Here is a 12,748-nt window from a genome sequence, read left to right as displayed (position 1 = left end):
AATAAACAACAATTTTTGTTTTTATTTAAAAAAAATAGTACTAAACCTTTAAATACTAAGAAACTAAATTCATATGATGTTTGGGACTAAATTTGGTCGCATAATAATGAAGGGGTGCGTGGCCAGCGATCTCGAATAATTGACTACTGTGCCGATTATGTCTTTCATGTTTTCTACACTATCTACAAACAAACGCGAATTATGCGCGATGTTCATTTCGGTGTTCTATCAAAATGGTGTGTCGTATGCACAGACATAGGAATTAATAGACGAGAAGATAATGGCGAGGGGTAAAATCAACTGTTGAAGAACGAAGGGGGTTAAGCTGACTGTGATTCGTCAATAAATCAATCTGACAGTAAATAGGCATCTCGCATTATAATATCACCATTTAGTTCTTAAAAGTAAAATCTGCTTTTAAATGAATATACATTTTTACATGGGAGCGCAAATTACTCGCCACGTTATGAACTAATTTGCGAAGTCCAAATTCGGCAAAGTAAATTTCTTCTGTTTGCAGAGTCGTAGTTAGTTTCAGAGTATTTAGTTAAGACACTTTTACAAATGTTTCATAATTTACTTACCCCAGTAAACAACGATGAGCACACTTGAGAATCGCTACATTGTGATGTGATAATATATGTTTCTAAAACTGATCCATATAATACGGTGTGAATAAGCTTAAAATAAAGTAAAATAATGCTTACTTATGGAATGTAATACGACAATTGGGTTTATTCTCTTTTTCACATCTATTTTTACAAGTTTTCATATCACAAGTCAACATTTTGCCTTGTTATTTCGTAAAATGAACCGATGATGCCTCGACCATAGTTCGCACAAGAATGATGACGTCACGTTTTCAAATTTCACTAGAGGCCATACGCGAGCCCAGCCGGCTCCAATGGAACCGGTATGGGGAGTGGGGATAATACGCTTTTAATCACTTAGGGCAGGTCTACTAATATTCATATGTCTATGGTCGTATGGCAAATTTTTTCGTAAATTTTTATTTACGTAAATAATATTAAATAACAACATTTTTCAACATCGTAAATGCAAAAAGTTGTTGTTTATTGTTGTTTATTAAGTTGATCAAATGATTATTTTTTTTGAAATGCGTATAAAAACGGTAGTTTTAGGTAAATAATTACATTAGATTTTAGAAATACCTTCATCAGAAATAATTAAAATAAACCCAATGGAAAGGTTGATTTTCTAAGCCTGCTAGGGCAAAGTCGACTGTAAATCCATCCCTTACGCTGGGCCGCGCGCCGAATATTGTTTTTACACGATTTCATCACTTATGTCGTTAAGATTCCCTCATCATTTAAAAGATTTAATACGGCAAATTCAACCGCAGGCCTATCCAATACACCAGGGCCGCGAGTCGCGAATTTTTGTGCACGGCTGCTTTACTTACTTCGTTAAGTTCTGGCTTTATTTTAGGGTATTGTCTCGTTTAAGGTGTTGTTTAGTCAATTTAACAGGTACTAACTCACGAAGAAGGTAAAGCGTAGCGAAACTTCAAAAGCTTTAAAGAAACGTCACTTCAAAAGAAGAAGCGCTTGAATTTAAAAAAAATATTATTAAAAGGTGACTGTTTTTGGAATAATCTGTATTCGTTTAATTTAACACAACTCGCTGCCTTAGTTCTTGTATGTTCAATAGACCATTTAGCAAATTTTACAGGAGACGTTTTTTTTGGTTTTACAGGCAAATTCTAAACTATTCTCGATTTTGGTCATTTCGTTTAATACATGTGTGTAACAGGAAATTATTAAAGATCATTTTTCGAAGATTGAAGCTATTATATGCCCATATTATGACTTTAAAGGTGGACGTTGAACATGGCTTGAAAATAATTAATGATTATTTTGGATAATGAACATATCGTCTGGAGATTGAACAATTCGGCTCCCATAAGTTTGAGGTATTTTTTGTTCAATTAGCCAATTAGTGGTAAATTGTAGATACAGGGAGATATTGAGATTTCAAATACTTCACTTTTATCTTAGTTAGTAGTTGACTTAAAGTATTACTTTAAAATATACAAACAGAGTCCTTGAGTTGATTTTTCACAAAAACTGTTCTATATAAATCATCCAATATTTTTGAAGTTTGAAAACAATTCACAAGTACAAATGTACCTACCGATAATATACTACTATCGGTTGTCGGTGCATGCGTGATGTGAAATATTCTTACATCGTACATATTACGGCCTCCGTGGTGTAGGGGTACTCTTGACTAGAAATCCGGAGGTCGCGGATTCAAATCCCGGCGTGCGCAAGTAAATTTTATTTGATTCACAAATTATTAATTTAAAATAACATATAGTCTATTTGCGGCATGTTCCAGAGAGGAAGATATGGTGTAAAGACCACCATAAGAATTGAAATGGCTTTAGCCGTGTTTGGTGATCAGATCTGAATAGATACTCACATACCATCTCTCTTCTCCTTCATCCTCCTTCCTCTCTTTCTTCTCTCCATCTCCTTCCCCTCCACACTACCTTCAGCCTCACAATATACTAATATACCCCAATTGGGGATTCCATAGTCTCACTGGCTCCAGATGGTTGGGAGCAGTTGAGACTGTGTGCGGTATTCCATAAAAAAAAATCCCGGGTGATGCGTAAAATTACTATTGAAGTTCAATTTTCAGTTGAAAATTTGTTTTTTTTTTATTGTTTCGTTACCTACATTTGACAAATGTAATTTTTTAAGTTTACTTACTTTAGAAAGGTTTTTTTTTCTTTCGGAAGGTCTTATTTGCCGTGAGCTTATTATTTATGTTGATTATCGTGAGTAAAATATTATTTTTTTAAATACTTTCAGCTCTTAAAATCCTAAAATTATAATATCCCGCGATTTGGGTTATGGGTGTGCGCTATTTAACATAACATTTATTGTTGCTAGTCGTTTGCCTAGTTGGTTTTATTGTAGTTCCTACATAAGAATATGTTTATTGTTTTTTATGTGACTAAAAAAAACAAAAATGAGAATCTTTTAATTGAATGAATTTAAAATTGAAATATTTGGACTTCGTTTTCATCAGCGATCTCAGCAGTGATAACGGACTAAATATGTGTCGTAGATGTCTTTCAATCAGTCTATGAGGACAGTCGACTTTTTGCACATTTCCATGTTCTGGCTCTTTTGTTGTATTTCTTGAATAAAAATAAGTTTTAATGCACTAATATAATTTACTAATACTCATTTTAGGTAAAAGTCCTAAGTTTGAAAATAAATAATTGAATAAATAATAAATGAAGCATCCTGTATATTTGCCTAGCAAATTCAAGAAGTACATGTAAAATATGGTGAAAAAGCCTATAAATGACATAATTTTAAGACTTGCCTTTCTATTTGAGCTACTGTTCTAAGGTTTATTGATTCTGGAGTTGGAGAAGTCATTTTTTAGTTCAATAACAGTATATATTCGCAATTAAACGTATTTTTAGTGGAACAATTTTGTTGTTAGAAAACAACTAAAAATCAACATGGCCGCACATTTTAACTAGCCGGATACTGATTGGTTGACAGTGGAGATTGAACATTCAAGACCTCAACCTTCTGCGGGATGTTGAACAAATATCTATGAACTTTAAAAAATATATTATATCATAGACATATGAATATTAGTAGACCTGCCCTAAGTGATTAAAAGCGTATTATCCCCACTCCCCATACCGGTTCCATTGAGCCGGCTGGGCTCGCATATGGCCTAAAGTGAAATTTGAAAACGTGACGTCATCATTCTTGTGCGAACTATGGTCGAGGCATCATCGGTTCATTTTACGAAATAACACGGCAAAATGTTGACTTGTACTATGAAAACTTGTAAAAATAGATGTGAAAAAGAGAATAAACCCAATTGTCGTATTACATTCCATAAGTAAGCATTATTTTACTTTATTTTAAGCTTATTCACACCGTATTATATGGATCAGTTTTAGAAACATATACTATCACATCACAATGTAGCGATTCTCAAGTGTGCTCATCGTTGTTTACTGGAGTAAGTAAATTATGAGACATTTGTAAAAGTGTCTTAACTAAATACTCTGAAACTAACTACGACTCTGAAAATAGAAGCTGCCTTACTTTGCCGAATTTGGACTTCGCAAATTAGTTCATAACGTGGCGAGTAATTTGCGCTCCCATGTAGAAATGTCTATTCATTCAAAAGCAGATTTTACTTTTAAGAAGTAAATGGTGATATTATAATGCGAGATGCCTATTTACTGTCAGATTGATTTATTGACGAATCACAGTCAGCCTTACTCCCTTCGTTCTTCAACAGTTGATTTTACCCCTCGCCATTATCTTCTCGTCTATTAATTCCTATGTCTGTGTATTATATTCATAACTTTGAGTGTTTGAATGTTCAATATCCAGGAGATTGAACAAATAAGAACTGAAACATTATTCCGTGACTGGATACTGGCACTCGAAAAATGCTTAAAATGTCACTTAAAAACCAAAAAATATGTTTTTTTTGAGCTTCATTAATGCGCAATAGGATAATGAACATATTCGCATTCATAACTCAGTTTTGCAAAAAAAGGTCTATTGAACATACAAGAACTAAGACAGCGAACTGTTATTATTATTAGTGTGTAAACCACACGATACTCCTTTAGAAAGTCGAAGCAATAATTAATCGTTATTAATTATGCAATATAAGAAAATAATAAACAGAACACATCCATAGAAAATGGAAATATAAAGAAAATAAACATCAGTCAACACTAAGTAAGCACCAGCATTCCAACCTTACCTAAACTATATCCTAACCTAACTTAACCTTACATATAACAACCCAAACTCACCTAACCTAACCAGCAATAATCCAACCTAATCTAACCTATAATAACCCAACCTTTATACTAACCTAACCTACAATAATAAAACCTAAACTATATCCTAACCTTACCTTTAATTACCCAACCTAACCTATAATAACCTTAACTTTTTAATTTTTCTTATTTATAAAAAATAACTAAATATCTTTATTTCATTTTTCGAGTTTGGCCAAAATAGTACCTACCTAGTATTTGCATAGAGTATATGGTAAAAAATCTAGCCACTCGTATCATGAATACCAACAAAATAAAATGTTATCAACAGAATTCTCTCCAGCTGTCATCCCATACAACGAAAGTGAATTTTCAAGATATAAAACTACTACTTAAAGGTACAAAAAGTGTGTTTTTTTAAATTTTCTATGTTAACATTTAAAGTGGAGTGGATATCAAAAATAACAATGTGAGAAAGTGATGTTAATTAATTCAAGTTGCTGTTATTCCACTGTGCTGTTATTCTGCTATTATTTAATCATATTTTTTCCTACTCAAACAGAAAGCAGAATAGGAATGCAGTTTATCTAATCTTGAACCTGTGTGGAAGAGTTTACGGATTCCATTTAGTGAAAATCATCATTACAACATCGTTTGTCTTTGTCTTCATTTACACTCAATGTCAATTATTATTGGCGTCAACAAGTATGTTTTATTTTTAACCCTTAATTCAAAAACCAATATTGTTTTCTTTAACTTTAGGGATACATTTGCAATATTAGGACATGCAATGCAACTAGTCCATGTAAACCGGAGCTTTCAATAAAATCATTAACAAATAAATGTATGTTGAAGGTCAAGTCGGAAATGAGTCTTCTATCTGTTAAATAATTCTTTCATCTCTTAATTTATGGTTCCAATAGTTGATATACAGGGTTTCCGTGGGTAAATTGGAATTACTTCGCGAGGTAATTCTACGTGATGGTACAAGTAAAAAAGATGTAAGACTTCTTTAGAAATTCCAACGTTTAATGGTTTTTTCCGGTAAAAACGTAAAATTTGTCTTCCGTGTGGGACTGGCATTACTATTTTGCGCTCTTGCTAAATCTAATCGAAGACTGCCGTACCGACAGTCTATTTACTGCCGCACTTCTTGTCAATTACTTTTATTTTATTTTCAAAGGATCTGATAATTTAATAAATCTAGCAGTGTTTAACTTTAAAAACTTGATTGTTTTAATCAAAACTTGTTATTGAAGTGTAACTTGAAACCACATTTTTATTCAGTGCGTGTTTTTCCAATGACTTAATTTTAACATTGTGTTATTTTTTGCATAATCTTAATTAGTGTGACGTAGTTACGAGATGGTACTAGCAAAAGAGATGTGAGACTTTTTTCGAAATTCCCACTTTTAATTGTTTTTTCAAGCAAAAAAGGAAAATTGGTCCGTCTTGTAGGACTGGCATTATTATTTTGCGCTCTTCCTAAATCTACCGTCTTGGTCCCAAAAGCTGTCGTTCTGTCAGTCTATTTATTGCCGTGCTTTGGGTCAATTACTTTTATTTTAATCGCAAATGATCTGATAATTTATTTAATCGGGCAGTGTTTAACTTTAAAAACTTGATTGTTTTAATCAAAACTTATTAACCTAGTGTGTCTTTATCTAGTTTTCATTTAATAAGACTTAATTAGAAAGAACATTTTTATTCAGTGCGTGTTTTTCCCAAGACTTACTTTTAACATTGTGTTAATTTTTTCATAATTTTAATTAGTGTGAAAAAACCTGGCTTTACCCACAAATAACCAGCAGAAATTCATAGGTTTACGAGCTACATGATGTAAATACACATCGATAGTGGACATTTTGAAAATTTGTGATAATAGTCAAAAGCAATGGCATTAGTTAAGTGATTAATAGTTAAATAATGTTATCGTTCAAAGTGCAACTACATTTTGATAATTTTAGTACAGTTCTCTTTTTGAATTTGGTTTAAAACATCAGATATTGTAGTGTAATCGTTAACGTCAAACTCATATCGAAGCTCAAAGCGAATTTATCGGGTAAGTTTGTACCTTCACTAAGGATTTTTAGCAGGTCTTTTTGTATAGGAAAAAAAGTTGGAAATTCTGAAAAACTTCGCAAATTACCGAAGTTAGTGCACTTAATTTTTTTCCAAAAAATGCTTTTACAATATTAGTACTATAGTTTGGGTCGACTTATATCTATTTTCATATGAACAAATTTTTGTGTAGAAAGATTTTTTTACATTTCCTGTTTATTTTCAGCTGATAAAAATCACAAAACAGGACGCTCTCACAGCAGTGCCATGGATCTTCCCAACACAGAGAGTGTTTCCATCAAGACTGAACCATGGTCGCAGGAAGAAGGTGAATGTGAAATGGCGTATACAGATATACAAAACGACCTCCAAGATGTGAAGAAGGAATGTTTGCAGTTTGCCGAGAGTGTTCAGCCAACTAGTAAGTTGCGTTGCGTATATCACAAAGGTGTTTCAGATGGACGCAGTCAGAACAGCTGCTTGTTTTCTACTTCCCCTCTTGTCGCCAAGAAGGGAAGTAGAAAGGTACTTTTTATTTGACCTTTGAAATTTCGCTTTACATGATTCTGACGAACTCACAAATTTGTATACTTGTTATGCCCTCAAAAAGTTTAAAGTTTCTAAATATGTTACGAGTACATAATTTTACAGAAAATATAGTAATAACTTCATATGTACCATCTAGTCATATTTATGAGTTTTCTATGATTTATAAATGGTGCTTTTTTATCTTGATTATTATCTTTGCAGTCGCCCATCGTATTATGTACCTTTTCTAAACTAGTTATTTTGATTTTTATGGAAATTTGTATCCGCTAACCAATCGCAATAGCTTATCAGCAGAAACTTTTTTAAATAATGTAATTTAATTCAACACTAATCGAAATAATAATCATTTAATAATACCGACCCACGTATTATCAATGTATTGTCGTTTCGTTATTCGAGGAAGCATTAATGTGGAGACTGTACCCATCAAGGCAGAGCCAGGACCCCGAGAAGAAGACGGAGAGGGAATTCTTTATACGGTGATAGACATAGATCTGTTGGACGTTAAAAAGGAATCCTTGGAACGCTCTGAAAGAGCATCAGGTACAATCGATTTTTGTTTGTCCGAATATGTTTGAATAATTTTCTGGTTTAATAGAATAGATGTCTAAGTATTAAGCTTCATTTGACATTTTTTCAGAGATGATAAGGGATCTAAAGATGCAACCTGAAGGAAAACCGCATTCGTGTTCATATTGTAACTACTCTTGCTCACGCAAGTCAAACTTAACATTGCACTTACGCACCCATACTGGAGAAAAACCTTATTTATGTTCCTACTGTAGCTATTCTTGCACAACCAAGTCATACTTAACAGTGCACTTACGCACCCATACTGGTCTAAAACCTTATCGATGTTCCCATTGTAACTTCTCCTGTTCATATAAATCAAGTTTAGCAATTCACTTACGCACTCATACTGGACTAAAACCTTATTCATGTTCCTACTGTAGCCAATCTTGCTCAAGCAGGCCTAACTTAACTGTGCACTTACGCACCCATACTGGTCTAAAACCTTATTTATGTTCCTACTGCAGCTATTCATGCTCTCAAAGGGGACATTTAAAAATTCACATTCTTACCCATACTGGTGAAAAACCTTATTCATGTTCTCATTGTAACTACTCATGTTCAGGCAAATCATGTTTAACAAGGCACTTACGCAGCCACACTAAAGAAAAACCTTATTCATGTTCCCATTGTAACTTCTCATCTTCACGCAAAACAAATTTAACAAGGCACTTACGCACCCATTCTGGACTAAAACCTAATTCATGTGCCTACTGTAGCTACTCTTGCTCAAGCAAGTCAAACTTAACAGATCACTTACGCACCCATACTGGTCCTAAACCTTATTTATGTTCCTACTGCAGCTATTCATGTTCTCGAAGGGGACATTTAAAACGTCATATTCTTACCCACACTGGAGAAAAAGCTTATTCATGTCACCATTGTAACTACTCCTGTTCATGGAAGTCAAATTTAGCGGTACATTTACGCACACATACTAGACTAATTTAAATTTTTTATTTATTTTTTAATTTCATAATAAATAATGTATGTTTTATAATTAAGCACCTCTGTAAGCACATTCTTACCCATACTGGAGAAAAAAAAACTAAAACACAAAAATACCAGATTTAACAAGGCACTTTCACACCCATACTGAAGAAAAACCTTAACTATTTATTCTCTCATTGTAAATATTTCAGCTCACACAAATCACACTTAACATAGCACTTACGCACCCGAACAGGAGGAAAATTTTATTCCTGTACCTAATGCAGTTATTCTCATTAACGAAATGGATATTTAAAACGTCACGCACTTTATAATCGTAGAGAAAAACTATTGTATTTTTGTGCTGTAAATATTGTAAACAACACAAGGATTCACAGTTTACTGATATCCCTTTCATGTTTCGACTGCAACAGTTCACATTTTCAATGGTTGTTTAAAAATTTCAGATGCTGACTTAAAGATTACATGTTAAAATATGTTAGATTTTTCTGTGCAGTCCATAGCTATCCCTCGAGAAGCTGCAATGATTTTAGGCTTCTTTAGAGAAATTTTTCGCCAACACAAAACAAAACATTTTATGAAAGTTTCAAAATGTTCAATAAGCTCCCTTTAAATGTTACAAAAGTTTAAAGTCATGCAGTTTTTTTGTGTTCTGTGTCTTAATATTCTGAAGTCCAAATATAAGTACGTAAAGAATATAATATTAGATACTAAAGTAGTTTTAGAATACATATAGACTAGATATCCAATATCAAGTTTTGTAACTAAATAGAATATTCTTAAACATATATATTATATTACGTTCACGTGCATTTTTTCAAATTATAATTTACTAGACTTAATTGTAAAGATGCATATCTCGACGCGGAAATTCTTTAGCGAGATGAGAACATATAAGGTTTTCAATTGACTGCATTATTCGAGAAATAAGAACTTTATAGACACCATGGATATTGAAAACCCATCAATTTATGAAAATGATGCTTTTCAAATTGTACGCCATTTTTGACAGTCATGCAATATCTTTTTCTGTAATCTGAATTTATTTTGTTCGAGTAATAAAGTGTTTAAATCCAAATAGGGCATGAAAAATAAATATCTTCAGTAAATCGCAATTGGTGTTGTTTTTTAAGATATTAATTTTTGGGGTTTTCGTAGTAATTTTTTTATTTTTTTTTATTATTTTAATATAGATCATAGTTACATTAATACATACATATTTTGCAAAATATAATATTTAGGTACATAATTGGTCATGTATACCTTATCAGAAAAGAGGAGCTCTTGTGCCTGATAAGGGAGCCACGATTCTTACTTAGATTCAATGTTATGTGTAAAATATAAATAAAATATATATATATATATTTTTTTTTAATATAAGTTTTTTTGAAAAAAAGTTTGATTTTATTTATTTGTTCTTGTTGGTTCGTAATACAGCGCAATTCGGAAGGGAGATTATTGTAGTTTTTTATGGCTTGGTAAATATAATGGTTTTGCATTTGAGTTGTTTTAAAGATTGGCGTAATAAATTGATTTCCATTTCTCATCAGTTTGTAAAATTCTTGATATTCTGTGTTATTTTTTTCTTTACACATTATTATAATTGAAGTTTGCTTAAATATATCATCAATATTTAGTACTGGAAATAATTTAAAAAGCAATTTTGTTGGGAAAGTAGAGTTTTTTTAAGTATTACCTTTATAATAATTTTTTGCGAGACTTTTACTGAGTTTAGGTTGTTTTTATAAGATCCTCCCCAACCTATGATTCTGTAAATAAGCAGGGAGTGGACAAGAGCATAATATACATTTTTTAGTATTTTCACATTTAAAATATTTCTTAACCTAACATATATATACATTTCCTTATTCTCTTTACTAACTCCGTAATACGGCTTTTCCATTTCAAATTTTCACCGATGATCACACCAAGATATTTAATTTCAGAAGAAGAGTTGATTACAGTACAAACAGGATTAAGTAGTTTACAGTTGACATTGTCACAATTTTCATTATGGATTATGATATTTACTTTGTGTTTAGGTATTTTTTGTAGTGAAAATAATACATATGTTGTTTTTTGGCATTAAGTGTGAGTAGGTTATTATCAAACCATGATTTTAAGATATTAATACATTCATTTGCAAGTTTGTTAACTAGTTCCCATGTTTGACCTTTTATTAATAAAACAGTATCATCAGCATAAGAGATTAATTCACCTTTGATTTTCTGTTGGAAAATGTCATTTACATACATTAGAAATAGTAATGGTCCGAGGACCGTGCCTTGAGGAATGCCAAATGTACTTGTTAGTGGTGTACTAAAGGTTTGGTTTAATTTTACAATTTGAGGTCTCTCTGTTAAGTAGCTTTCTATCCATTTAAGAGCTAAGTGGTCAATGCCATTTTCTTTTAATTTTAATATAAGTCTTTCATGGGAAATGCTGTCAAATGCTTTCTTTAAGTCAATAAAAATTCCTATACATTTATTTGATTTGTCCAGGACACTCTGAATACTAGATGAAATTTTTGCAATGGCATCTTGGGTACTTATTCCCTCTGTGAAACCGAATTGATTTTCATTTATAATCGAGTTTTTTTTAAGAATGCAGTTAGTCTTTTTTTAACAATTTTTTCAAAAATTTTCGATATATTAGATAAGAGTAAAATGGGTCTATTATTAGAAATGTCCTCCGGGCTACGGGACTTATGTAAGACAGAGATTTTTTGTAGGTCACTCTCACATTAAGGACACATGAATTTCATAAGACGGTTTTTCAGCTCTTGACATCTGTCTTGAGTTGTTGATAAGCCTGAAAATTTGGTACTTATAAATATACCTCGATTACGACCATTACATGTGACTCCTTCTCCTGGCATAGAAACATCACCAGACAGATTGACATGTTATTTTTACGATGTAATATTGTCTAATGGTTTTTGGTTACGAGTGATCTTATATTCTACGACTGTTTGTTACACTTCGAATAGCCTTGAAACCCATTTGAAACCGTCACGTCCAACTTCGTTTTCTCATAGAAAAAAATGTTGTGGTTGAACGCTCAGATCTCATTTAGTAAAATTTAATAATAGGTTCGCATCTGTGTATAGAGACATGATATCATTTTCTAAATAAGTAACTGACCATCACGCCCTTTTTCTCTGCAGGGGTAGGCAGAGAAGACGGATCGCTAAACAACTCGGTCATACTCAATGTTTGTTTAAGTTTGAAATGTATTTTCTGCATTTGTGATTGTACATTTTGAATCAGGGTGTAGTGGTCATTGATATTTGGTTGGTGTACGATCGGTGGGTAGTTTTTGTTAGTTTCAATCATGATGTGGTCTATGCAAGTCTAAGTGGGTGTTAATTTTTTAGTATTGCATTCTCTTCTAGTAGAAGAAGCAAATAATCATGTGACTGCGGGTGCTGCTTCCCAATGTCAAGGATGCTTATGTTTCCAATTATATACAGGTTACTGATATCTCGTACTTGGCTAAGTAGGAGTCTAGTGATTCCGGAAAAGGTGATATGTTGGAGGTCGCAGGAGATCTGTAGATTGCAAAAATGCAAGAATGATAATGTAATTTTATTTTGATACAATTTGCATCGTGCAAGTCAATCCAACATTGAAACCGTAATTGTAACGAAAATATAGTTGCAAATCTTCTTTGGTTTGTCTTCAATATTCGGCTGGCCGTCTTGTTGCACATTTAAAATATGTCTTGTGCTAATAAATTTATTTGGGTTTCTTGTTTCTGTTATCTTGGTGAAATAATAATAATTGTCTATGTTCGCGCCATATCGTCTCAATT

At 32.4% G+C, this 12,748-nt stretch overlaps 1 protein-coding gene across 1 annotated transcript in view; it reads left to right on the top strand.

Moving 5' to 3' along the window:
* Window positions 1–5,149: 5,149 nt before the first annotated feature.
* Window positions 5,150–12,748, top strand: part of LOC149415134 (uncharacterized) — a 44,265-nt gene continuing 36,666 nt past the window's right edge. The window contains exons 1-2 of the mRNA XM_089643281.1: window positions 5,150–5,202; window positions 5,367–5,509. Coding sequence (XP_089499407.1) covers window positions 5,484–5,509 — 26 coding nt within the window. The 5' untranslated portion in view covers window positions 5,150–5,202; window positions 5,367–5,483. The remainder of the gene's footprint in view (window positions 5,203–5,366; window positions 5,510–12,748) is intronic.

Source organism: Hesperophylax consimilis, chromosome 19 (genome assembly GCF_061612785.1).
Source record: "Hesperophylax consimilis isolate HC1 chromosome 19, BYU_Hcon_1.0, whole genome shotgun sequence".
Classification (NCBI taxonomy): Eukaryota; Metazoa; Arthropoda; class Insecta; order Trichoptera; family Limnephilidae; genus Hesperophylax; species Hesperophylax consimilis.
This window is presented reverse-complemented; position numbering and strand designations above follow the sequence as displayed.